At 42.4% G+C, this 26408-nt stretch overlaps 2 protein-coding genes across 2 annotated transcripts in view; both read right to left on the bottom strand.

Moving 5' to 3' along the window:
* Positions 1-8262, bottom strand: part of LOC308101906 (uncharacterized protein) — a 30656-nt gene extending 22394 nt beyond the window's left edge. Inside the window, exon 1 of the mRNA XM_080451445.1 lies at positions 8009-8262. The gene's annotated coding sequence lies outside the window, so the exon portion shown is untranslated. The remainder of the gene's footprint in view (positions 1-8008) is intronic.
* Positions 8263-19608: 11346 nt separating this feature from the next.
* nwd2 (NACHT and WD repeat domain containing 2) overlaps positions 19609-26408 on the bottom strand; it is a gene marked incomplete at its 3' end in the record, with an annotated part of 72540 nt that continues 65740 nt past the window's right edge. Inside the window, exon 8 of the mRNA XM_080451449.1 lies at positions 19609-23505. Coding sequence (XP_080307575.1) covers positions 19609-23505 — 3897 coding nt within the window. The remainder of the gene's footprint in view (positions 23506-26408) is intronic.

Raw genomic sequence — 26408 nt, 5'->3', positions numbered from 1 at the left:
ATGCCGACCTTTGAAATGCCCTGGGCTGAGAACAATGGTGCCAATGTTGTTTGGGAATTCCCTGGGGTATTAATCGTGGGCATGTGTTTGTTTCCCTGCGTGTTTTGGCTTTTAAAGTCCAGGTGAAATGAAATGGGATACCATAACAAACACGTAGAATTAGCTACACTTAAAAGTTTAAGGTTGGATGATGGGGCGGATGATGTTGTGATAGTATTGGTTGAAATTGGTGGGTTGAACACACACGCACGCACATGCACACACACACACACACACACACACACACACACACACACACACACACACACACACACACACACACACACACACACACACACACACACACACACACACACACACACACACACACACACACACACACACACACACACACACAGCATTGGGCAGTTTCCATTAGATTGTGGGTAGCTTTAGTACTTTCAGAATTACGTAGCTTTCAAGTAGTTAAGCTATTTATCTCTGCCAGGCTGAAGGCCAGGATGGAGATTATGTTTTCAACCCTGTGTGCGTCTGCGTGTGCGTGTGTGTGGCAGTAGGCCAAGGAAGACATTCTCAGATTTTATTCCCAATCCGTCATCCACAACTATGTTATTTTAAGAACAGCTGATGTGAAAAAATATACTTTTAACCCTTTCTCTTGCTGTGCTTCTGATTTCCCCTGTTCATCTCCCAATTTTGTACATTTTCATGCGGATCAACCAGCCCTGCCTGATGTGTCGTTCAAACACACACGCGTCAATTCCTGTGTTCCTCAATTCCTCAGTCAAAGACCCACACAGCGACCAACACAACACACACAGGCAAAAACACACGACACACAGAGACTGTGGTGAACTATGATGTTGTTCACACACGTGTACGAACAGTCGCGCACCCCTCGCACACAGAGACATGTGACTTATCCCTTTCACTCTGAAAGACCCAAGATGCTTACTGTGAGCGACTTTTCCACGTTTATGCTACGATATGGAAAATGTGTCTGGGACATCACGGCACTAAGACGGACAATATTGTACAGTGTGGTCACTTTTAGAGCTCCCTTTTACTGAATGCCACCAGCTCAGTCACCTTGTGGTTAAGAGTGTTTTCCCCCAGAGATAAGGAGGCTGTGGGTTCAACCCCCGGCCAAGTCACACCAGAGAAGACTTTAAAAATGTCCCTGTGACATACAGTACATATAGCGTTATGTCCAGGGGGTGTACTTGTACTGTACATCAAGCTGCCTCACGCTACAGAAACAGGAGACAGTATCCTCTATCCTGGTCTATGGGACACATGGCTCGATTGGTTCTCAAGGCTACTTATTCATTGAATGCTGATAGGATTAATAATCAATTCATTATGCAATCCTGTTGTAAACACATGAGCCCTAGCATCCCGATTCTGAGCATGTCATATTAGGTGAACATTTGGAGAAAATACACAAACATTGGCCCAAAATTGCGTTGCAATGCGTTCTGAGCTTGTAGTTCGGCTATTTTCGGCAAAGAGATTTGGTGCAGAGGACAAAAAGGAGTGGGACACGGATGAACCACTGAGGGACCCTGGTCAACGAAGATTATAGGGTTTAAGTGCTTAAGAAAACTGATATAAAAAAGGATCATTCACAGCCGCTGCATTATTATACAGTATATATATTTGTTTTACTTTCCATTCAGCCTACAGCAGTGGTTCTCAAACTTTTTCATATCAAGGACCCCCAAATTGACACTTATTTTTACGGCTCTAGCAGTGATTCTCAACCATTTTAATTTCATTTCAGTTTGACATGGAGTAGGCTACGGACCCCCATTTAATGGCATTTCTATCTCTGGGACCCCAATTCATATTGTAAAATCAATGTTAATTGAACTCTGAGAGTGTACAAATGGGTCCATTTGGTTCCATTTGTACACTCTCTGAGTTACAGACCCATAAGGGTCAATTTGGTTCCTAACTATCTCTCATTTAGCTGGGGACTCCCTGGAACTCCCTCAAGGACCCCTGGGGGTCCCCGGACCCCACTTTGAGAACCAATGGCCTACAGTATGCGACTGGCAATTGTTCACATCATTGTCAATATTGTTTTCTTAACTATGAAAATAATAGTTAGGCCTATAGTTGACTTTTCTTTTACTGTCTTTCATGGGGAGTTAAAGTGGACCCTGATAGCCGTACCCTTGGACTCGTACCATGACTGCTTTACAGTACGTACAGTACGTACTTATTACATGGCTTTGGTTAAATACTGCATTCAAAAAAGAAATCAGTATTTCCTGTCGACTCATTGATTTAGTTACATACAGTAGTAAGCAGGATAATACAGTACAGTGAGCCAGTCATTATTGGAAAATCAATCCCTTCACTAAGCAGGAACCCTCTGTCAGGGTTATATTTTCCAATAATGAGCACTGTGCATTACCCATTACATATACCACATACACTAGTAGTCTTGCTTCTTGTTTCTCTCTGGTACACAATAACATTTGGATTGTTAATTTAACTTTAAAACGGGGCCCCCCAACGGGTCACGTTTCACACTCTCACAGTGAAATTAACACTCCAGACTTGACTGTGTATAGGAGTGGTTCTCGAAGTGGGGTATAAAGCGCCTTTCAAAACAATGTAGCAAGGTGCTGCTTAATTCAGCATCATAATCATTCTAACCACTTTATCCATTTATACGTTGGCTAATCAAAAATAGCAGATATGCAAGCTCACAGCGCGTCACTTTGTGGTGTCGTTTTAACTCTGATAGTGTACAAATGGAACCATTACTATCAGAGTTACAGACCCATAAGGGTCAATTTGGTTCCTAATTTAAAAAACATCTTGAATGTAATGGAAAATCTTTTTTTAAAACACTGGGGGGTCCCTGGCACAAAATATTTTCAGATGGGGTGTCCGCGGCTGAATACATTAATTTGGGGGTCTTTGACATGAAAGGTTTTGAGAACCACTGGTACAAACCACACAATAATGGAGCAGGCCAAGTCTCATGAGCAGCCCCATTCCATCATGCTAAATACTGCTACTTACATACTTTATTTGGGGGATTGAGGTTTGGGTTTTGGGTCAACAGCAACAAGTGGAAACAAAGCCATTATTCAAGGAACTCAAGGAAGTTGTTAGCTCTCTGTACAGTATGACCCCATGCATTCCCCTGCTGAGGAGGAAACAGCCACATCTGATAAGGCCTTCAATTTGGGCGCCTTATCAACTTTGTAGCTTTTATAAATGTATCTGAAAGGTCAATGACATTGTTACAATATCACTCAAGTGGCAAAAGAATATTTTTTTTCCCACACGTTTCCTTGTCCTGCTCTTAACAACCTCCATTAGAGATGATAATCTAACCAAACCAGATACCACTTACTGTACTATTAACACCAAAAACTATTCATCGAAACCAACACTTGTAAATGTAGCAAAGCTTTGATAAGCCAGCCTTTTTATGTAGTGCTAGCCTAGTAGCCTATGACGTGACACTATAAGCTACCACAAGATATTTAGTGTAGAGGGAAAGAAATGAGGGGGCCTTGTACAGATCCCTGGGGAAATCTGGTCAACTAAGCATATCGTTGTTGTCGGGCAGAAACCTCTTATCTCTATATCTTAACTTGAACGACCTGCACTTGATCATACTAGAGCGTCACACAAAGCTTGTAGATCTGATACTTTTGTTGATTTCTTCATTTGAATCCTGAAAAGTAACAATTTTGGAGATATGAGGTTTCCACCTGACAGCGACGATATAGGGTTTTAAGTGGTTAAATTGGTTCCCAAAATGCGTTGTAGAGACAGTGTAACAACCTTTCAGCTCTCTGTCTTCATTTTGTATTGAGTTTGCAATTGACCAACGTGCTCCATGAGCTGCCCTGAGCTCTGGAGCCCATTAACCCATTGAGACCGGGAAAGCATCTGTCATTTTAGATTTTAACCGCTTTAACCATTATTTTATACTTTGGGCTATTCAAAAATAGCAGATAGCTTGAAATATAGCTTGAAAATCTGCATTTTCTTTGAAAAATCGTGGAAGATTTGTGCAAATCTTTGGATATATATTTTTTTAAAGCGAAAATGTTTAACTCAAATCTTTGTATTTGACCACGGACCCCCATTTCAAAATATGTTGTTCCAGGGACCCCCCAGAAGCAAAGATTTGAGTAAAAAATTTAAATATATATATTCAAAGATTTGCACAAATGTCACGATTTTTCTATAGATCTACAAGCTCGTAGCGCCGCCCAATGAGCTTGTATATTTGCTATTTTTGAATAGCAAAAGTATAAAAATAATGGTTAAAGTGGTTACACAGATGCGTTCCTGGATCGAATGGGTTAACAGGATCAATCATTTGAATAAACCAGGTACAAGCCAGGTGGAGCTCTGCCTGCACGGTGGGTGGCCGTATCCATGGAGACCAGGCTGTCATGGTGACCGAAGCATTACAAAAAATCCATTCCCATCAAGGGACAGTCTCTGGAGAAATCACATACACATAATAGGAGGAAGGATAAGGCATCTCCAGGTTTGATCTGTTCTCTAATCTTGACCATGGCAGAGGAAGACCTGCTATTTTTGGCAAGATATATATATGATTTACTGTAGTGATTATATGAAGCCAGCCAGTCTTCCATTATGAACGAGTTATAGGCTATACGTGATCTATCGTTCTTATTAGGAATGCTGTCCCCGAAACTCGGAGAGAGAGGGAGAGAGAGAGGGGGAGAGAGAGAGAGAGAGAATACATGTGTTTGTGAGTGTTGTGTACCATCCAATCATCATTTTTACATAGCCTAGGGCAGTATGTATTTGGATCAAAACAACCTCTCTACCCTAGTCTAGATTACCCAACACACAGTCACAGTCACAGACACACACACACACACACACACACACACACACACACACACACACACACACACACACACACACACACACACACACACACACACACACACACACGCACACGCACACACTTATCAGAAGTGGTCTCCTCCTCTTCGTGGTTTCGATCAGCAAACAAACGTGCCTTGTGTATCAGCCGCTGGCTGTGTTCTGACCCAAGAACTCCAAACATTTATGTAATGGCAAATTAAATATACTGTATAGGCCTGTATATGACAGAGAACAGCCAAGTGTGTTAGTACTGTAGTAGTTACACAGTACATCTTTGTATTCTGTCCGTCCAAATCTGAACAGGGAGGATTTGAATAAAACGTCATCGTCAAACGTCTAACGTCATCGTTTTTGTGTCATTAGTATTAAAGCTACAGCAGTGGTTCTCAACCTTTTCTGGGTCAGGGCCCACTTGAAAATCTCAAAAGCATACGCTTGCCCACCCAATAATCAGGTAGGTGGGCCGCATTTATTTTGATGATCAATCAATCGATTGCGTTCTGGCTTGGATCAAGGGAACTATCACAGTATATTTATCTGTATCAAAATGAAAACTCATTTTTCAAGGTTTTACAGACAAACATCCCATGTCATTTTCAACGTTAGTGTCATTAAAATCTTAGTGTTTTGCCAATTATTTGGGGGCCCACTTGCAATACCCTCGCGGCCCACCGGTGGTCCCCGACCCACAGGTTGAGAATCACTGGGCTACAGTACATGCAAGGAGGAGTGATACTACTAGACATAGGCAAATATAGTATTGTTAAAACACCTTCAATGCTACAAGCTAGGTGGGAACTGTAATATAATAATACAATATCTATTTGGAAGTTAAGATAAGTAGGCCTACACTAGGGCTGCAAATATCGATATTTTCCTCTGCGATTATTCTATCCATTACTTTTTCAATTAACGGAATAATCTGGAGAATTGTTTTAAACTTCATCGCACAACGGTGTCGTGCAAAGATATTTAAAATAGCTGAACTTGTAGATCGGCAATTTTAACAACTTTTTAAAAGCTTTTTGACATGCTCAAGATAAGGATTGATAATGAATCGATTATTTTATTAAATGATTGATCATCGAGCTTTGTTTTGTTTTGTATTGTTTTTATAACCGATTATCGATTAGTTTGAGTAACTGTTGAACCACTGATTGTAAAGTGGTGTTAGTTTTCTATTCTGTGATGAACAACTTGCTTAACTTTGAATTTGGCTGAGTCCATCACGTATACTGTATAGTATAGTGGTTCTCAAAGTGGGGTCCGGGGACCCCCAGGGGTCCTTGGGGGATTCCAGGAGGTCCCAAGCAAAAGTTGTTAACATAGCATCACAATCATATGAACTACTTTATACATTTATGTGTTGGCTATTCATCTACAAGCACAGCGCTGCGAGCTTTTACATCTGCTATTTTTGAAAAAATATCAAAAATGTTGAAATATAGGCCTATATATTTTCTTTTTATATTTTTTTACATAAATCTTCTCTTCTGGGGTCCCTGCACAAGACATTTTCAGATGGGGGTCCCCACGGCCAAATACATACATTTGGGGGTATTTAAGCCCTTAGGTCCTGTAAAAAAAAAAGTTTGAGAAACACTGCTGTAGTATGCTCGCTGCAGTCAAACAGCAACAGAAAAGCATCGACCCAGGACAGTTCCTCTCCTTGGAAATACAAACACTGCCCAAGGCCATGTACACAGGTACAGACTAGCTGTGTACATGTGTATACATACACACACACACACACACACACACACACACACACACACACACACACACACACACACACACACACACACACACACACACACACACACACACACACACACACACACACACACCTGCAAGCGCAATGAACTGGCTGACCAGCCAAGCCAAACCATTCTCTCCCATTAACCGCACCTACCTATTTGCAATCTGTTGGGAGGTATATGGTGACCATTCTGGACATGGCTGCCATATGCCATATAGAAGAAACCTCTCTCTCTTTCCTAGCTTAAATATCACACACGGAGAGGGGCCAACAAGTGCATGCTGCACTTGTTGGCCAACAAGTTAGCCTGTATTCTGTATGTTTGTTTGTTTGTTAGTTAGTAGTTTGTTTGTTTGTTAATTTGTTAGTTTTCCAGTAAACATGAATACAGATATGAGTCATAATAGTCATAATAACACTATTCTCCCATGTGGAACAACAGGTGTCCAGAGCTGGTGACTGCACCTGTAGACTAAACTTTCTACTGTTGCTGTGAATTCAATCACACATTATTATTATCAGGTAGTGGTGTAACGTAACTAAGTACATTTACTCAAGTACTGTACTTAAGTACAATTTTGAGGTATTTTTTACTTTACTGGAGTATTTCCAATTTTCACTACTTTTACTTCTACTCCAGTACATCTCAGAGGCAAATATTCTACTTGTACTCCATAACAATTATTTGAAAACTTTAGTTACAAGTTACTTTGTAGATTTTGATTATTATTACAAAACATATATTAATAACCACTATATATATTTCGGCCATTTGAAAATAGCAGATCTACGAGCTCACAATGTGTCACATCGCAACGCATTGTGAGCTTGTAGATCTGCTATTTAAAAAAGTTTTGAATACATTTTATACATTTGCAAACTTGTGAAATGGGACATGCTGCATAATGAGTACTTTCTACTTTTGGTACTTTAAGTACATTTTGATACCAATACTTTTACACTTTCACTTAAGTAAATTTTGAATTCCGGACTTTTACTTGTCGTTTGTTTTAACAGAGTACTTCTATATTGCAGTATTGATATATTTAAAAAAAACAATAGCACTTTTTCCACCACAACTACTAATAGCCTTTAAGTTTCTGTTTACTTCAGGAATAATAATAACTCTATATTCTCCCATGATGTGGAACAGGTGTCCTCCAGACTCTGTCCACATGTAGCCTAAAGCCTATACTGTTGCTGTGAATCACACATGATTATTATCAGGCTATAATACGACTGTAACAACACACTATTAATAATAAACCTGCTTTAACAAGAGAAAGCAGAGAGAGAGAGAGAGAGAGAGAGAGAAAGAGAATGAGAGATGATGTTGTTTCAACTTACCTGTTGGCTTTAAGCAAAGGTGTGGCACTTTGCCCTAGGTATCAAAAAGTCACGGATAACTTCAGTTGTCATCTATAAAGTTCATTTAGTAGTCCGTTTGAAGTTGTCATTTATAAAGTTCACTAGTAGCCTATAAATAGTCCGTTTGAAGTTAACAGAAACGACAAGAGTCGGTGCTCCTGAACACAGGGAACAGTGGAGCCGTCATGTTGTTGCTGTGTGTGAGTGTGTGTGTGTGTGTGTGTGTGTGTGTGTGTGTGTGTGTGTGTGTGTGTGTGTGTGTGTGTGTGTGTGTGTGTGTGTGTGTGTGTAGTTCAGTAGTGTAAAAAGCTACAAGCAGACTGTTCCCCCCGTGACTCACTGCGGAGAGAGTCCCATGTCTACCATTTCATTTGAATAGCCGTTGGGTGATGTTATAGCTCTATCCCATAGCCCGTAGAGACGGGGCCGGTGTCGCGCTGACTGTTATGTTTGTTATGGCAAGTGAAGTTTTAGGAACGCGCACGCACGCACTCACGCACACATGCACTCATGCAAGCACACGCACCACACACACGCATGCGTGGCACTCACGCACGCACGCACACGCACACTCTAATGCAGGGGTCTTCAACCTTTTCAGGCCAGGGACCCCCAAACTGACGGGTAGATGGAGCAGGGACCCCCTACCTCGTAGGGTAGGGGGGGCTACCAGTACCACATACTGTATGTTTATGTATAAATTTGTGTTTTATATTGCCTGCTCCTATACGCACCTGCCCCAGTAGGTGTGCAAAATAAAAATTCTCTACAAAATATGTATAAACATACCATGTTATTGTGCATTCTGCCTCCATTTATCTGTTTGCTATGGATTCATGTTATGTTTAAAGACAATTTGACATTTTGGGGGGATTTTTTTTTTTTTCAAACAAAAATATTGTTTTATCAAACAACAATTTCGCGGACCCCCTGCAGTACCTCCGTGGACCCCCTAGGGGTCGCGGACCCCCTGTTGAAGACCTCTGCTCTAATGCAAATGTGTACTTTAACAATAGTTTAAAAGAAAAAAGTATATATATAGTATTTCCCCCCCATAATTCTTCTTATATATATATATATATATATATATATATATATATATAGATATAGATATAGATATAGTCATATATAGATATATATACACCGTATAGTTTCAATATTAATGTGTGCAGAGCATTTTGGACACTAGCCAATCACAGTGTGACTGTCCCGCCAGACTATGGGATTAAGACTCAACCTTTGTAAACATAGTTGGCCTGCCTCTGCTTCCAGTCAGACACAGTGAGCTGAGTCTGATCAAGTTGTTTCCAAATCCCCAACATCTCTACAACCTCCTTGTCCATATAAAGCATATTTTTTTATTTTCCTATCATCTCTGTCAGTTGGAAACCCATCCAAAGCTGTTACTTTTCAGGATTCAAAAATAGCAAAAAATTGCTGATCTACAAGCTTGTGGATCTGCTATTTTTGATGCTTTTTTGTGATGCTGTAGTATGATCAAGTAGGGCGTTAATTTACAAAAGAAACAACAGTATAGTCATGTCAAGTCATCTGTATTTATATAGCACATTTTAAATTAACTCATGTGTCTTAACAGACTAAACTAAAGTGCTTTCCGATCATGGATTACCAACAATGACATGATGGTCATAATATATCCTCATCCACAAAAGCAAGTTTAAAACACATGATTCTTATCAAAACGATGAAATCTAAAAAAAATGTAGGCTAAAATTCAAGGTTAAGAAAAACAATAAAACAAACAACATTACATCATGTTGTGAATATTATAATAACAGGCTAGTGTTAGGGGAACTGAAAGAGGCTGTTGAAAGGATGACCTAAGTGACCTGGGGGCAGAAAGTGGTGTTAGCAGATCAGTGATGTATTGTGGGGCTAATCCATCAAGGGCTTTAAAAACTAAAGGTAAGATTTAAAAAATAAATTATTGCTAAATCTCACTCACTGTTAGCCAATGCAATAGAACCAAAACAGGAGTGATGTGTATGCTGTACAGGCAAAACAAACTAAACAAAACAAAAAACACGGTCCCAACATTTGCATAGGCAAGAAGTAGAGGGAACCTTTTTTTGTATGGTTGCAGTCAGGCATGATCAGATAGACAAATGACTACGGAAGAGATGACAGTCTGTCACAACCTGTTTTACTGTTTACATAACCAGGCAATTTATTTTGTATCCTTAAACTGGAATACGCACCTATATCAAATTTGGTCCGATCTAGCCCTGTGCTTTCGACTGAAATGAATGGAAGATAAACTTCCAAGCTTGTTTTATTGAATTAGTACGCTGTAAGTAGGACAGTATTAGACACAGTATCAGTTTTCAGTTTAAAAATACATTATTCCTTTAGTCAATAATAGTCAGGTTCACGTGCAAAAACCTATCCATGTTCTCTTCTGAAGTAAGAACCAAAGATCTGACACCTGAAACAGTGATGTCAGCAGGATAAAAAGGAAAATGAAAGAGGAAAGTTGTTCAGTTGACATAAGTTCACACAGAATACATTTGAATCAAGCATGCTCATTAAAAATCACATAATCAATATATGACAAAAAAAAGGAAAACATAATAGTATGTTTTTGATCCCCATGGGAAATGCAGCTATCATAGAAGCACTGCAGTAGGCATGAAAACAACATCAACACAGGACAGATACAGGTAAGAGCAGATAGAACAACCAAGATTAAAATAGGAATAAACCAAAACATTTATTATATAGAATAAATATTCACTGTTTCTTCTGGTTCAAGTTTCATAGTCTTATTTTGACTGGACTGCCCTGGACAGTATTACTTATTATTGTTGTTGTGTGTGTATGTGCGTGTGTGTGTGTGTGTGTGTGTGTGTGTGTGTGTGCGCGTGAGCAAGCAAGTGAGCATTATTGTCATATATGAACGTGTTTTTGGGTCTGGAACTGAGCCCATGATGTTACTGTTGGTTTGTCAGTGTGCGCTGTAGTGTGTGTTCAGACACTGTGTGTGGAAAGACAGAAACAGAATATCAGATTTTCTTCTCATGACACCCGAGATGTTTTTCCACTCACTGCGGTCGACAGGGATGGCGGTCATCAACTTGGCACAGACACCAAGACAACAACAATGAGACACGTGAGATGTTAAACAGGCCCCTTCCAGACACCTTCAAAGAGTCTGCCGCCGTTGGCACCTCATTATTGTTGCTGCCTGACTCCTGCAAAAAGGCTCTTTAACAGGATCAGAATGAAACTCTGAGACGGTGGCAGGAGAAAGGAAGAGATGTAAAGCAGTGGTTCTCAAACTTTTTCGTGCCAAGCACCCCCAAATGTGTTTGGCCGCGGTCCCCCATCTGAAAATGTTTTGTGCCTGGGACCCCCAGAAGAGGGGGTTCCTGTCATTTGCACTGCACACTCTCAGGACCCCAATGGAAACAAGCCGTAAGGCTTTCTTGGGTTATCCCTTTAGCATCCTTTTGTATGAAACTGTCCCTCTGTGCTTTTTTTGCAAACTGTTAATGAAGTATTCAATCAACCAATCAGTCAATCAATCAACACAGTGCAATTTGTTTGTCTCTATATTTTTCAAAACATTTCAAAAGTGGCAAATGTACAAACTGCAGCACACGCACGCACGCATGCACGCACACACACACACACACACACACAAACACACACACACACACACACACACACACACACACACACACACACACACACGCATTTCCTCTCAGCATGCTTTAGGGGCGATTTGAGCTTGTAGATTGGCTGTTTTTGAATAGCCAAAACATAAATGGATGAAGAGGTTAAAATGATTGTGATGTTTTATTAACTACTTTAGCTGGGCACCCCCTGGAACAGAAGAAACATCTTCCATTTTTCCATTTTTTTGTCACTACACATTACATCCCCCTCCCATCGCGTGCATGGCTCCATATCCGCGTTACCCATTTGGCAGGAGTGCCGCGAGTGCGTAGCCCACGCTGCGTTCCATTTGCGACCTCTGCGTCTCTGCCCAAAGCCCCAGATGTGTCAACGCAGCAGCAGTGCACACAGTGGTCGCTGTAATCTCTTTGACCTACCACACGCTTCTACGTTTCCTACAGCTCACTCCACATCAAAACAGAGCAATAGATCCACAGATGGGTTAGACACGCTCGCACGCACGCACGCAGGCACACATACGCGTTTCCTCCCAGCATGCTTTAGGGCGAATTACGGCCGAGGCCTGTAGCAAGCTATGTCTCCCAACAGGCAGTGGTGTAAAGTAACTAAGTAGGTATTTTTACTTTACTGGAGTATTTCCAATTTTCTTTAATTTTACTTCTGCTCCACTACATTTCAGAGGCAAATATTGTACTTTTACTCCACTACAAGTATTTGAAAACTTTAGTTACTAGTTACTTTGCAGATATAAATTGTTATATTATAAAACATACATTAACCACTTTAGCTCACAACGCTTGTAGATCTGCTATTTTCAAACATTTTAGTACTTTTACTTTTGGTACTATAAGTATATTTTGATGCCAATACTTTTGTACTTTTACTCAAGTAACATTTTGAACACAGGCATTTTACTTGTAACAGAGTACGTCTACATTGTGGTATTGATACTTTTACTTAAGTAAAACATGTCAGTATTTTTTCCACCACTGACACACACACACACACACACACACACACACACACACACACACACACACACACACACACACACACACACACACACACACACACACACACACACACACACACACACACACACATACGCGTTTCCTTCCAGCATGCTATAGGGCGAATTAGGCCGAGGGCCTGTAGCAAGCTATGTCTCCCAACAGGGCCTGTTCTGGGGCAGCTGTGACCTGTGGAGAGGAACAACACTATACGCCGTCCAAATGGCCTGTTAATTACCCCAAATGATTGTGTTTTACTTTGCCCAGCCTCGACACAGCGCTGTAGATTTCTACGCTTTGTACTAACCGGCAACTTGATGTCTACCCAATTCTTCACAGGCACAGTCGTCACATGGCTGGGAGTAGATCAGCTTGTAAGAATGTCAGCTTTGTCTTGGTGTAGCCCAGAATTGGTGTCAATGCCCTTTGTAAACATTCCACGTTCCGTCAGGGCTTTTACATAATCAAACAAAGGCAAGGTGTGTGTGTGTGTGTGTGTGTGTGTGTGTGTGTGTGTGTGTGTGTGTGTGTGTGTGTGTGTGTGTGTGTGTGTGTGTGTGTGTGTGTGTGTGTGTGTGTGTGTGTGTGTGTGTGTGTGTGTGTGTGTGTGTGTGTGTGTGTGTGCATGCATGTGTGCACGCGCATTGTAAACGTAATGCAGGTGTTTGTGAGACAGTTTCTGGTATCAACAAGGATGTGTGGAGGGGGATTGCTTTTCTTTCTCAGGTGGAGAGATAGGTATAGGGCAGTGCTTCCATTAAAACTTCACCTGCCGGCAAGATTAATGTGTTTAGTCTTGGTTGGCTTAATCTGGCCTGCTAGGGAGAGGGAGAGAGAGAGGGAGAGGGAGAGGGAGGGAGGGGGAGGGAGAGAGAGAGAGAGAGGGAGAGGGAGGGAGGGAGGGAGGGAGGGTGGGGGAGAGATGGAGATAGGGAGAGACAGACAGGCAGACAGACAGACAGACAGACAAAAAGAGACAGAGAGAGATAGAAAGCGAGAGAGAGAGAGAGAGAGAGAGAGAGAGAGAGAGAGAGAGAGAGAGAGAGAGAGAGAGAGAGAGAGAGAGAGAGAGAGAGAGAGAGAGAGAAGGGTGACTCAAAGCCTATCCTGCTGCTGAAAATACAGGTTGTAAAATGCAAGGATGGGATAGAGATAACAATGACGAAAGGAGGGCAGTAAATGCCATCAACAATGAAGTAAGTGGTTATTTTAAGCTATGGGCAAATAAGAGGCAATGTCATACTGTACCTACAGTATTGCAGGCCACACACACACACACACACACACACACACACACACACACACACACACACACACACACACACACACACACACACACACACACACACACATACACTTTGTTCTCAAGTGAGTCCTACTGTTTAACCACTTGAACCCTACTGTACTAGCTTAGCAGAGACCCCAGGGCTATTATACTATAGGCCCCCTCCTGTTTTTACTGTACACTAAATATATTCATGGAAATAGCCAATCTACAAGCTCACAACGTTCACCACCCTGTAGGGACGCTAGGATTCATGTGGTGAACAAACACGTGCATTAATTATATGGCTGTGTGGTGGTGTTGCATATTGCGTATTACTATACTTGTGAGGACATAGGAAATGTAGGACAGCATTGAAAATAGCTGAAAAATGGCTGATAAATAGTCGAGCTACAAGCAATTTTTCGATGTTTCACGTCACCTCACGACTAAGTATAAAATAGGGAAATCTCTAACCCCAAACCCATAAACCAGTCTAAATGCCTAATCCCCAACCTGAATGTTTTCCTAATTGACACGCTATTATGAGTTTGTAGATCTGCTATTCTATTTTGGCAGAACCAGAACGTTTGCCCCACAGTATAGGGACACCATTCATGTGGTGAACAAACAAGTGTATGCGGTAATGACATGGCTGTGTGTGTGCTGGGGCTGCAGGTGGAATGTGTGCTGGGCCGGCCTTGTTGTCATAAGGACCGAGGCAGCGTTACCAGCCAACAGACATGAGCTCACCATCATTACAATGAAGGGCGTGGCCATGCCTGCCTGCCACCGGCTCTCTGGAACTGCTGCCGGTTGCCGTGGAGACAGCACACACACACGCACACACGCACACACACACACACACACACACACACACACACACACACACACACACACACACACACACACACACACACACACACACACACACACACACACACACACACACACACACACACACGCACAAGCTTGGAGCGAATCCATAGGGAAATTAAAAGGGTTTCCCGAAGCAACAGGCTTTATTGGCCAATCACTGCTGCTTCCCTTCCCAGATGGGTTTACCTTGCCTTGCATGCGCTTGTGTTGTGTGTGTACTATACGTGTATGTGTGCAGTGCAAGTGACAGTTTGACAATCCAGGTGTTCTGTGCATGCCTTGCCTAATTATAATGACAAAGTCAGCCGGTGTAGGAAAAATATTTGGCACGCTTGTCTGGTTCACCGTGTCAGGCACAGAGAGAGCAATTACTGGCCCGTCAAATCATTTTTACATCTGTGTTTTCAGTAAATGGAGAAAGAGAGGTGTTTGTGTGCTGTTGTGGACTTTATGTATTTGTGTGTGTGTGTGTGTGTGTGTGTGTGTGTGTGTGTGTGTGTGTGTGTGTGTGTGTGTGTGTGTGTGTGTGTGTGTGTGTGTGTGTGTGTGTGTGTGTGTGTGTGTGTGTGTGTGAGATATGTGTCAACCTGAGGTCAACAGAGGCTGTCAACATCTATCAGTATTTTCTCACTCAAGGAAACAGACCCGCTGGTTAACCCCTTGAACCCCAGCAGCATCCATATTCTATACTGTATGCAGTAGGCCTTTTTCATGGCAGCCATATTGACGTAAATTGGTGTTACCATAAGGCTGGGTAATTAACCGAAAATATAATAGAATAATGAAGAAGCAAGGGTCTTTTCTTTTTTAACGAATCAACACAAACTAATTTAATAGATTATTTTTTAAATAATCGTCTAAATTGATTAGTCTGATTAACCACTTCAAACCCTGTATTGTTGTCAAAAATAGCTAAATTAGACGATCTACAAGCTCACAACTTAGATCTGTTATTTTCACAATCTTTTCATTGATGTTTTTATAATCGCTCATTAATCGCAATCAAGGCAGAAGATTGAATATTTGTGATACTGATTTGAGGTCATATCGCCCAGCCTTAGTTACCAGTGGTACTAATTATGGTTGATCAGGCCAAACAGAGGCATGGTGGGGCTATTGTGTAGATTGTCTCCAAGGCCATGTAAAGAAGAAATTGGGCGTCTTCCTTACTTCCTCCATGGGTGTTAACAATGATACCAATGAAGGTGCTGTTCAGGGTGCTGATATTGTGCATGCTGGCTCACTGGAAAGACTCTGCCTTCCAATTGCGGTCCAGGGACCCTCATGGTTCCTTGAGGGAGTTCCAAATGGCCACTTAGGGCTGTGTAACTCTGAGAAATGGAACGGGTGCATTTGTTCCATTTGTACACTCTGAGTTATGGGGGTCCTTGAAATTAAAACGACTGTGCTACACGAAATGGGACAGAGTCTTCTTTACTATCATCGGTAACACATGTGAAGGAAGTAAGGAAGAGGCCCAATTTCTTTCCAATATGGCTGCTGTGCATAGAGCTTATTCCCCCTGGCAGACAAAAAGGAGCCAAATGTTTGATGAAGTGCATAAGAGCTGAGTGGACAAGTGTATAAGAATAAACACTATTTTTCAATGTTTGCGACCTGTGTAAAATCATAGTGGTGCAGGAAAACAAAAGAAGACGTATCATACATGGTTTCTTCCTGCGGTCTTGTGCACCCTGTATAATTTTAATGAGGAATCTTAAAAGCATAGCGTACATTTCTGACTGTGCAATAAGTATACACTGTCATTGTGAGACATGCGTGTCAACCAATTCTCACGATGACTGCCAATACTCTCTAGTCAGAAACTTGCTCTGTGCTCTGCGTCGATACCTCAATTGAATTATAGTGTGCACATCGAAAAACACTAGATCAGAAACAAGTATAATGGCTTCTTTTATTTTCCTCAACTGATAATCTGGGAAAGGTCGCAATCAATCCTTAAAAAAATATTATTTGTTCATGAGCTGTCAAACACCAAACATCCGACTCCAGTTTGCCTCCCAGGTGGATAATGGCTCACGTCATGGGCAGAACATTTGCTTTTCTTCTTAAAATAGCCTAGTTAGTTGGTTAGCTCACTGGAATGACTGTTACACTAATTTGAACAATTAATTAAACTCATTTGAGTGTTAATTAGTATCATTGGTAACACCTGTAAAGGAAGTAACATTATACAACTATTTGTGTTAATATGGCTGCCAAAAAGGTCTACTGTAGGCTACATGTGTTGAACTGCATAAAAAAGATGACATCAACCTAAATTCCTCCCTACCTGTTGTTGTTCACATGAGTCACTCACTCAGGTAGAAGCCAAAAACAGTACGGTAAATACCTTCATGTCTAAAAGCGGAAACAAAATGTCAGTGTCTTGCTGTCAGACTTGTGACTTGCAGACACAAATGACATACCCGAGGCAGTGACGTGGAGGCAAAAAGCGAACCATTTTATTACATTAAAATGTTTCATACAAACGATGCATACACACTACTTCATATTGCTTCAGACATTTTTTTCCTGTTAGAATTCCAGTTAAACAACTCTGTAACAAAATGTAAGTACAACATTTATGAAAATATAAATCTCTAAACAGGTAAGTAAGTCCTGACGATACAAAGACTACCATAGAAACATTCATTACCAGTATGCCAACTACAAGTTGCAAACATGTAAGTTATTAAAAGTCATTCAAGTTACATAACATATAATAATACCATGTACTGGCTTTCCATAATGACACATTCAAATATACTCTTGAACTGGCATTCCAATATATCATAAGTGGACTCATTTAAATGTCTTGGTAAAGATAGTACATCTTCTCTATCATGTTAAAACATAATCACGGTATAACACTGAAGAAATTTGGTAACAATGTCATTACAGTACAAGCCAAAAAACCCAAATCAATGTTCAACAAATTAAAACACCAAACTAAGATTGGAACTTTGGCAATTACATGGTAGGGATATTTCTCAATATGGGGATACGCTTTAAGTCGGGGGACAATGAAACAATTTAAAGCTTTAGTACAGCTATTGGTCTGAAATTATCCGAGGGCCATCATCTCAAACAGCTAAAAAAACAAAGTAAACATACAAGTAGACAAGAGTAGCCCTTAAAAAGTATACATAGAAGAGAATGTGTGTACTGTAAGTGTGTGGGTATTTCTATCATCCCTCACCAATGATTATTGATTTGTCCAATCACAACTTAGAAATTGACAGTTCAACTGGGAGTTGAAGGTTAACCATAGATACACACAGAGAGGCAGGGCTAAGCACAAATAAACCAAAAGATACAATAGAAAGGTACTATACAATATTGTCACTTGCACATAAAGTGCCCAACCAACCCACGTATTTTTTTAGATTGTAAGTGAACCACAGCTAAGCATCTAATTTGTGTTTTTGTTGGCCTGTTCATGGTGCTGGCCTGCCATGTCAACCATGCCTCAGCTGCCAATAGACTGTAACTTTGTAATGCTAATAGACAAACGAGACCGTCTGGTTGCAATTGCCAGTGAATGAGCTGTACCGCAGCATGCACCTGGAGTTCCTGTGTGTATCCATAGGCTAAAAACAACACCCATGTTAAGCGTATGCGCTATAACGATTAAAACAAGTATAGCAATTTGTTTATGCTTTATATGAAGGAATCTTTCTCACATAATCACTCATAAAGTGCTTCCACTTACAGTTTAAACTGCTATATATACCCACATGGCCAAGTTGTTTCAAATGGAACAATGGACTAATCACCATGTCCTTTCTATTGTAACATCTAATAGAACAAATTCAACTCCACTGAACCTAAAGCGACAACACTGTTTAAGGCGTGAATGCGTATAATGATAATATGCTACACTGTATGCTCCATAGTGGCACTTCCCAAAATCCCCACAAAACATGACAGAAATTCATGGAACTGCGGATAAATTCACATCAAGTGATTTCAAACAGTTCAATAATATAAATTATTTTTTCCAACTAAGTGTAAAGTAACAATGAACAATGTCATTTGTTGCTCATGTTTTTGACTGGCCTTCCATACGTTGATCGTTAAGATTTTGACATGAATGCAAGTATTGTGTAACTATACGTATTATTGTGTTTTTACAAATTCCCTGCATCTTCATAAATCTTGTAATCTGCACATTAAAGAACATTTTAAATTCCAGGCACTCATTTTGATTGCATTAAGCACAACGGAAACATTTTTAAGGAGTTGCACAAATTGCAGCAGCCAAAAAGATATGTACACATATTCATAGTTCTTCCTTTTTGTACAGTACCAGAATTGATGTAACACAAACAAACACAAAAAAAACTTTTTTTCTTTTTAAATAATAACAATATGGCTTGATGCGCACAATGTAAATAAATATAATCTACAAGGAAGAGTGGTTAAGCTCACTGGAATGGCTTTGGAAATGTTCAACATAGACACTTGAATAATAACCGTTCTTCAAATGCAGAAGGACACATAATGGCAAACTAATACAATGTATCTCCCACTTTTTTTTTGTCTTCAAGGATAAAAAACTAGTCTGTTGTATAACAGTCTCCCTGTGTAATACAGAAACAATATGTTGGAAGTAAGTAATACATGACTTGAGTGCAGCGTTATAGTGGTCGGCCCATAAACGACTCAGACGGGCTGACGTCTGCAGCTGAATCAGGTGGCTGTAAACACGAATCAACTGCCCCATGCTTATCCCCCCACTATTCCATCCACGTCACCCAGTTTCATTGCAGCAGTTCGCTCTTTTTCGTCGGGGTGGTGGTCTCCGCTTCTCCAGAATCAGAGACGTTGATTGGGCTATCCCTTGAGAAGACTTCGGTCGACTCCCTCCACACGCAGTCGGCGATGGACTTAAAGGAATGGTTTCCGCACTTGGGCCGTACCTTCTGTGAGGCGTTGTTGACAATCTGTCGACTATTTGAGGTGGCAATCTTAATCTTGAGGGCAGCGTCCACGCGGTCCACCACGGTGTACGTGCCAATGCTGCCGTCTTCAAAGCCGATGATGATGTTCAGTGCTCGCTGGCAAAGGCAGAGGAACGTGGGGGTCTTGTAGAGTGAGCATGTGCCGATGCTCTTCCCGTCTGCCAGGCGCATCACAATCAGATTGGACACGACGCCAGCCTCGTCATCTTCATCACAGCTCCTGAAGCAGATGTACACCAGGTAACGGCCATCCCTTGACAATTTCTGCCGCCAAATTATACCAGCGGCATGGACAAGCCTTAGCTTCCCACTGTGAAGGTCCAGGACGTTAATGTTTTCATCACCCTTCGAGACGATTCCTAGCTTCCCATTGGGCGAGATCTGGAAGTCATCTAGGTTTTTGAGGAAGTTGGCTGGCAGCTGGACTCGCCTACAGACAGACTCGTCTGCCACACTCCAGATGAAGACCGTCTCCGTGGACGTGATGAACACTGCACAGTCGGGGCAGTCAGGAATGAGTTTAAAGCTGACAATGCTAATGCCATCATCGCAAACAAACTTCTTGGACACGCTGCCTGACCACAGGCTAACAGCGAGGAGTTTGTTTTTGGAGACTCCAACAAGGAAGGTGTTTGCGGTGGTGATCAGGGCATTCTGCAGGGTGACCAGAATGTTGCACACTTTGTGCCCAGTATTAAGCCTCCAGACTCTAGAGGCATTCTGCTCACAGAGGGACACTACAAACTGATCATTGTGTGTCATCAGGAGCTGTGATATTTTCTGGCCGTTGATGCGGAAGATATTTTCCCCAGTGCTTGTCTGCCATATGTACTGACTGCACTTGTCATCCGACGTTACCATGAGATCCCCGGAGGAGGTAAGGACACAATTCTCCACCAAGCCCTCGTGTTTGAAGATGGTCTCGATAAAGCCAGTGCTGAAGTTCCACTTGTGGATAGACTCTGAACCATCCATTGTGAAGACATAGTCCTCTCGGCCAGACAACAGCAAGGTCTGGATCTTCTTGCCTGTTTTATCGATGTTGGACATGGCAGTGATGATATCAATGTCCCATACAGACAGCACTCCACTGCTGGCCACAGACAGGAGCAGATTGTGGTGGGTGGACTTGATGAGTTTGACAATAGCCCCTGAGATCTCAATCAGGCTGGCCATGCACTGTCCGCTGTCCCTCCGCCAGACAAAAATGGAGGAGGTGTTCTCCATGGACGCCACAATGCTTTGTCCATTCTTGGAGAGGACAGCAGCCACAAATCGCTCAGCGCGTTTGGCTTTAAATTTCTCCACCATCTTCCACACTTTGGTGTCCAGGACCTCAATGCTAGTGGCCTTGCAAATGAGGATGGAGCGTTGGTCTTCGGATAACTCAATACCCACCACTTCGCTGTCATCACCTCGACAATCGTAATCCTCCATCAGCTTTGGGTTGGTGATCTCTTTGGTGTTCCAAACTGACAAACTGCCTTCATTATCAACCATCACCATTTGGAGAATGGTGTCAAGGACGAGGATGGACTTGACGAAGCCCCCGGAAAACTCAGATGTCACTGTGGCCAACTTATCCCCATTTCCTAGATGAAAGATGGAAGCAGTGTTGAGGTACTGGCCACAAAATGCGTACATTCCATCAGGAGAGCATTGCACACAAGTCACCTCATACCAGCAGTGGAACTGGTAGAGAGGCCAACCGTAGAGGAGATCGATGACATTGACGTCTTTGCTGGCCTCAAGCCAAGCCAAAGCATGGTGACTGGACAAGGTAAAACCATTGATGAATGCCACCCCTCCGGCGATGCTACCATGCTTGGACCCCTTGATTTCAACCTCAGACAGCAAGCAGGACTTGTGGTTATCATAGATGAGCAGTGTGTTTTTGGTCGTGGCTACTACCAGATACTTCTCATCAGTAGTTAGCCTAATGCCCAGCACAACAGACCTGGCTGTGTCAATCTGTCTTTGGAGTTGTCTGGCCTCTACGTCCCAGGTGCTGACAGATCCATCTTCTAGGGCTACAATGACGATGTTTGGGGCGAGAGTCGGCAGGATCTCCACAATCTGCATATAGCTTGAGCAGAGAGGAAGCCTTTCTGGACTGTAGGTGACGTCCATGGAGGAGTGGAGAGGCACGATAGAGCAGTACTTTGGGCCGTCCTTGTCACACTCCAGAAGGAGGTGCCTGAGCTTGGGGAGGGAGGTGACAACCGGCAGCAACCTCTGCTGCAGTTCTGCTGACAATGATGCTGGGTTCTTCATCACTTTCATCTTGATGCTACGAAGAGTAGTGGCCAGAAACTTCAGCTCCTTTTCTTGGGAATAGCTGTAGGCTAGGTCAATGTCCGCCAGGGCCTTGTCAAACTGCCCAATCTTGATCATAGTATAGAGCCAGCTAAAGTTCATGATGACCCCGAACATGAGGTCATCGGTGCGGCCACTCCTCGTCAGATGGTACACCAGCTCTGTCATCTTCCTGTGGTTGACAAAGAAAATGTCAGGCTCCAGGAGGTTGCATTGGAACACCCAGGGCTGCTCGGGAGTTTGCCTGTCATAGGAGTACTTGTCAGAGGAGGTTTTTTCGTGGGACTGCTGGTGGTGGGGGTTTTTATGATGGGATATGTTGAGGGAAGTGAAGTGGTTGTTGTCGTAGGTAAAGATCTTCTTCCTGCCTCCTGACCACGCGCCAAGAAAGTACTCGGCTAGGAGGCTGTGCATCTGGTGGACATCCTCCTCATTGCTGAGATACAACTTCTGGGCAATGAGGTGCAGGTGTCTGTTGGCCCAGACCATCAAGGTGATATTATGGACCTGCCGCTCCACGAGATAACCCTCCAGCTCCTCTTTAAGCCTGGCAACCAAGTCATAAGAGATCCTCAACGGGGTTTTGAGGTACGAGGCCACAATGACATCACCGAGAACAATGTTATCCAGGGACAGAATGTCCTCCAGCTCTACTTCTGTCAAGCCGGCCTTGGCCATGGTGACGTAGCCCAGTGCCCTGACGACAAATCTTTGGCCCAGCTTATTTTCCACCGAGTAGAAGAGCTGCTCGATGCTTTCGTGCACGGTGGAGCACAGGGACCTGTCGTCTACGTCCTTGTGGGACCTCCAGTGCACCACCTCTCTGTAGATCAGGTTGATGAACATGGGCAGCGTACATTTGGCCAGTGCCTCGTTGACGTAGATCTGCTGTCCTGAAGTGACTTTCCTTTTCACGCTCAGCAGCTGCTGCTTGAGAGTCTGACTGCAGACCTTGCGGTCCCTCTGTATCAGTTCCACGTAGCGTCCCTCGTCGTGGATGAGGTTTCTAAGTTTCTGGAGGATTCCGTGTTTATTGGGCAGGGTCGAGACCACGATGCGCACTGTCCGAGGCAGGTGACCAGGGAGCCACCACAGCTTGCGGGCTTCGTCCGCCTCTGTGAGCTGCTCCAGGGAGTCGAGGACGATGACGAGGGGCCTGTGGAAAGTCGACTCCCCGAGCAGGTTGATCAGGAGCTCCCTCATCTCCTCGATCTTGTTAGGCAGGAAGTGGATTAGGCAGCGGTAGTTGATGGCGATCTGTTCGCAGATGCTCTGCAAGAGGGTGCGAAGGTCACCGGAGTGCTGGGTGGAGCCGATGAAACGGACAATGACCACTGGATCCGTCTCCGGGCCCGTCTCTTTCTGGAGCCACGCGTAGGCCTGGAAAACACAATGTAGAGAGGTGGTTTGGTTACAATCAGTGTCAACACAACATGTATCATGAGTGTTCTTAGATTATACTTCAAATGATTCTCTATAAATACACTGAATCAAATCTGTAGAGAGAAAAAAGAGATGATATGCGATAGCCTACTCATCAAACAAGAAGTCTAAAATTCTTAAGATAAACCAATGACTAATGAATGAAACTTGGTAATCAGTCAATTTAACATTCTCAGTGGTATTAATATTTACATTTCAATGTTTATATTAATATCTCTCCTATCATGTAAAATAATTCATGAATGAGGATAAATTCATATTTCTTCTGGCGTCATTACATTTGTAATTTAATTCATGAATTCATGGTGGCCCCCTGCTGAGAGTTTGGGAGGTGTTAAATGCTATTTGACATTTTTAGGTCAGCCTTGATGAATCTTGCTCTCTGTTTGGCTATTTTAACTGCGAGTGTGTTTGTGAGTAAAAGAAGGAGGGGGAGAGAACTAGATAGAGCGAGAGAGAGAGAGTCAGAGTCAGAGTCAGAGACAGAGCGAGTGACAGATCATGTTAGAACACATATTATTTCATTATCTCTGCCAGGCTGAAAGCCGGGACTGGAGATCTTGTTGCATTTGCCGCTGTGTGTGTTTGCCTTGTCTGTCTGTGTGTCCGCGGCTAATCTCACACACTACTATACCCATCAGCATTACATCATGCACACAACTCAATCCCTGAAAATGTTTACAGTCCACTTCACCTTTTGGCCTATATTTCCAAAAATGTAATTCAATTAAAAAAAATTAAATAATAAGAATTCTTTGTCATAGGACCTTTAACCAAAATGCCCTGTCATGAGCCAGACCAGTCATCCCCAGAATGTAATCACATGTTGAGGGGCCTCTATAGAACACCCCTCCAATGCCAAAAGTTGAACCGTATATAGTATGAATGTTATTTCTACACGGGCCTTCCTCAGGTATTGACAGCTGCAACCCACGACTTGCACCGGGGCATCCACAATTTCACTGGATTTCATAGACTGACTGATCAGCTGGTTGCCACCCTTCGGCTGCCTGCTAACTACTTTATTATTTTTATGTCCATTTGGACAGATATGGTGGGCCGCTGTCATTTACATTCCCACCCTAATTTGTCCTTCCTGTCCGCCCCTGTACAAACATTAGTCATTATTATAGCCTTCCCCCCCCATTGCCCTGTGCCTTTTCATACACGTGCACAACGCCAAAACGATGTAATCACATGCACCACACAGACACAACGATGGAGGGAGGTAGGGCCGTGCCTCCTGGCGGAGATTTGTGCTCCAATGAGCGCGCCTTTCTAGTTGCATTTCGTCACTGTCGGGCAGAAACCTTGTATATCCATATTTCAGCGTTTTATGTTTTTCTGTAAATGAATGCCCTACTTACATCATACTGCAGTGTCACAAAAACAGTAGCAAAAATAGCAGATCTGCGAACTCACAAAGTGTCGCGATGCAACGCGTTGTGAGCTTGCAGATCGGCAATTTTTTTACACTTTTTAAAATGAAAGTGAAAGTGTTAAGTGTGTGTGGGGGATATTGAACCACCCTCCTCTGTTTTTATGGTGTTTTATGTCTTCTCTGACTATTTTGAGTTTCTACCTGGAGGCTGAAACCTTGAGGGTCAAACGTGCCAATAGAAAAACAGCGCTTTAGTGACATAGTAAAAACATACCCTCCCCCTCATTATCATAACACAACAGGTGTTGGCTTGAGGAGGAGGAGGGACAGAATCAGAATCAGAATCAGAATCAGAATCAGAGGGACTAGGACAGGTGGGTGGTGCTAAGGTGGTGGAGGAGGTGCTAAGGTGAGAACCAGGTATACTTAATGAACTGGAGGCGTGTCCACATAAAAACATAATTTTAACAATTTCTGTACACTTTTTTGAAAAAAATCTTCCTCCTAGTATAACCATAATACCTGATGATTATGTTTTAGGGGGGGAAAAAATCACTGAAAATCACGGCACCCCGTCTTTAACTAATGAATTTATAATGTATTGGGCCATTTCAAATTATCAGTGTTTTTTCGATGAGCGTGCACTGCGTAGGTTGGCTCTGGCTGTAGCGCCGGAATGTGTTTGGGGGGGGGGGGCCATAAAGTGGTCTCAGGCTCAGGGACCCATAGACATGGGATCTGGCCATGATCTTATCCATTGAGACATTTAAACTACTATCCAATTTACAAATCAAATATACTCCCCAGAAGTCATGAGTGGTTGCCAATATTCTCTGTGCACTTTATTTAAAATGATGCTTTTGGCTCCTGAAAAAGGTCAACAATTTCTACAAGCTCTGAATCGGGGAGTTTGAGGTCACGCAATATCATTGGCTTGCTAACCGCACTCCAAGCGAGCCTTGAGTGAATCATTGTGATTCCACTCAAGGCTCGCAGGAAATCAAGAAATCAGGCACATGTGCCTGAACAGCCCGGTAAGACTTTATATTAAGGTTGGGTCTATAATGCCTTATAATCACATTTATAAAGCATTATAATGCACTTATAAGGCATTATAACACTTGTTATGAATGTTTATAATTATGCACAACAACTTATAACAAAGACATTTTTATAACTAACTAAGTTAGTTGCTGTTCCACTCAGCTTATAATGCATTATGCCCAGCATAACAAGTGTTATAATGCCTTATAAGCGCATTATAATGCATTATAAATGTGAATAATGATGCATTATAGACCCGAACCTTTAAGTAAAGTATTACCAAAAGCCCTATCCTGGCTGTCTGTAATTAACCACTTAAACCATAGTCTAGACTTACTGTAGTAAACTGGACCTGAGTTGTCTCTGTACTACACCAAATCTCTTTGCTAAAAATAGTCGATCTACACAATGTGTC

This window comes from Gymnoscopelus braueri (assembly GCF_963280865.1).
Source record: "Gymnoscopelus braueri genome assembly, chromosome: 15".
Classification (NCBI taxonomy): Eukaryota; Metazoa; Chordata; class Actinopteri; order Myctophiformes; family Myctophidae; genus Gymnoscopelus; species Gymnoscopelus braueri.
This window is presented reverse-complemented; position numbering and strand designations above follow the sequence as displayed.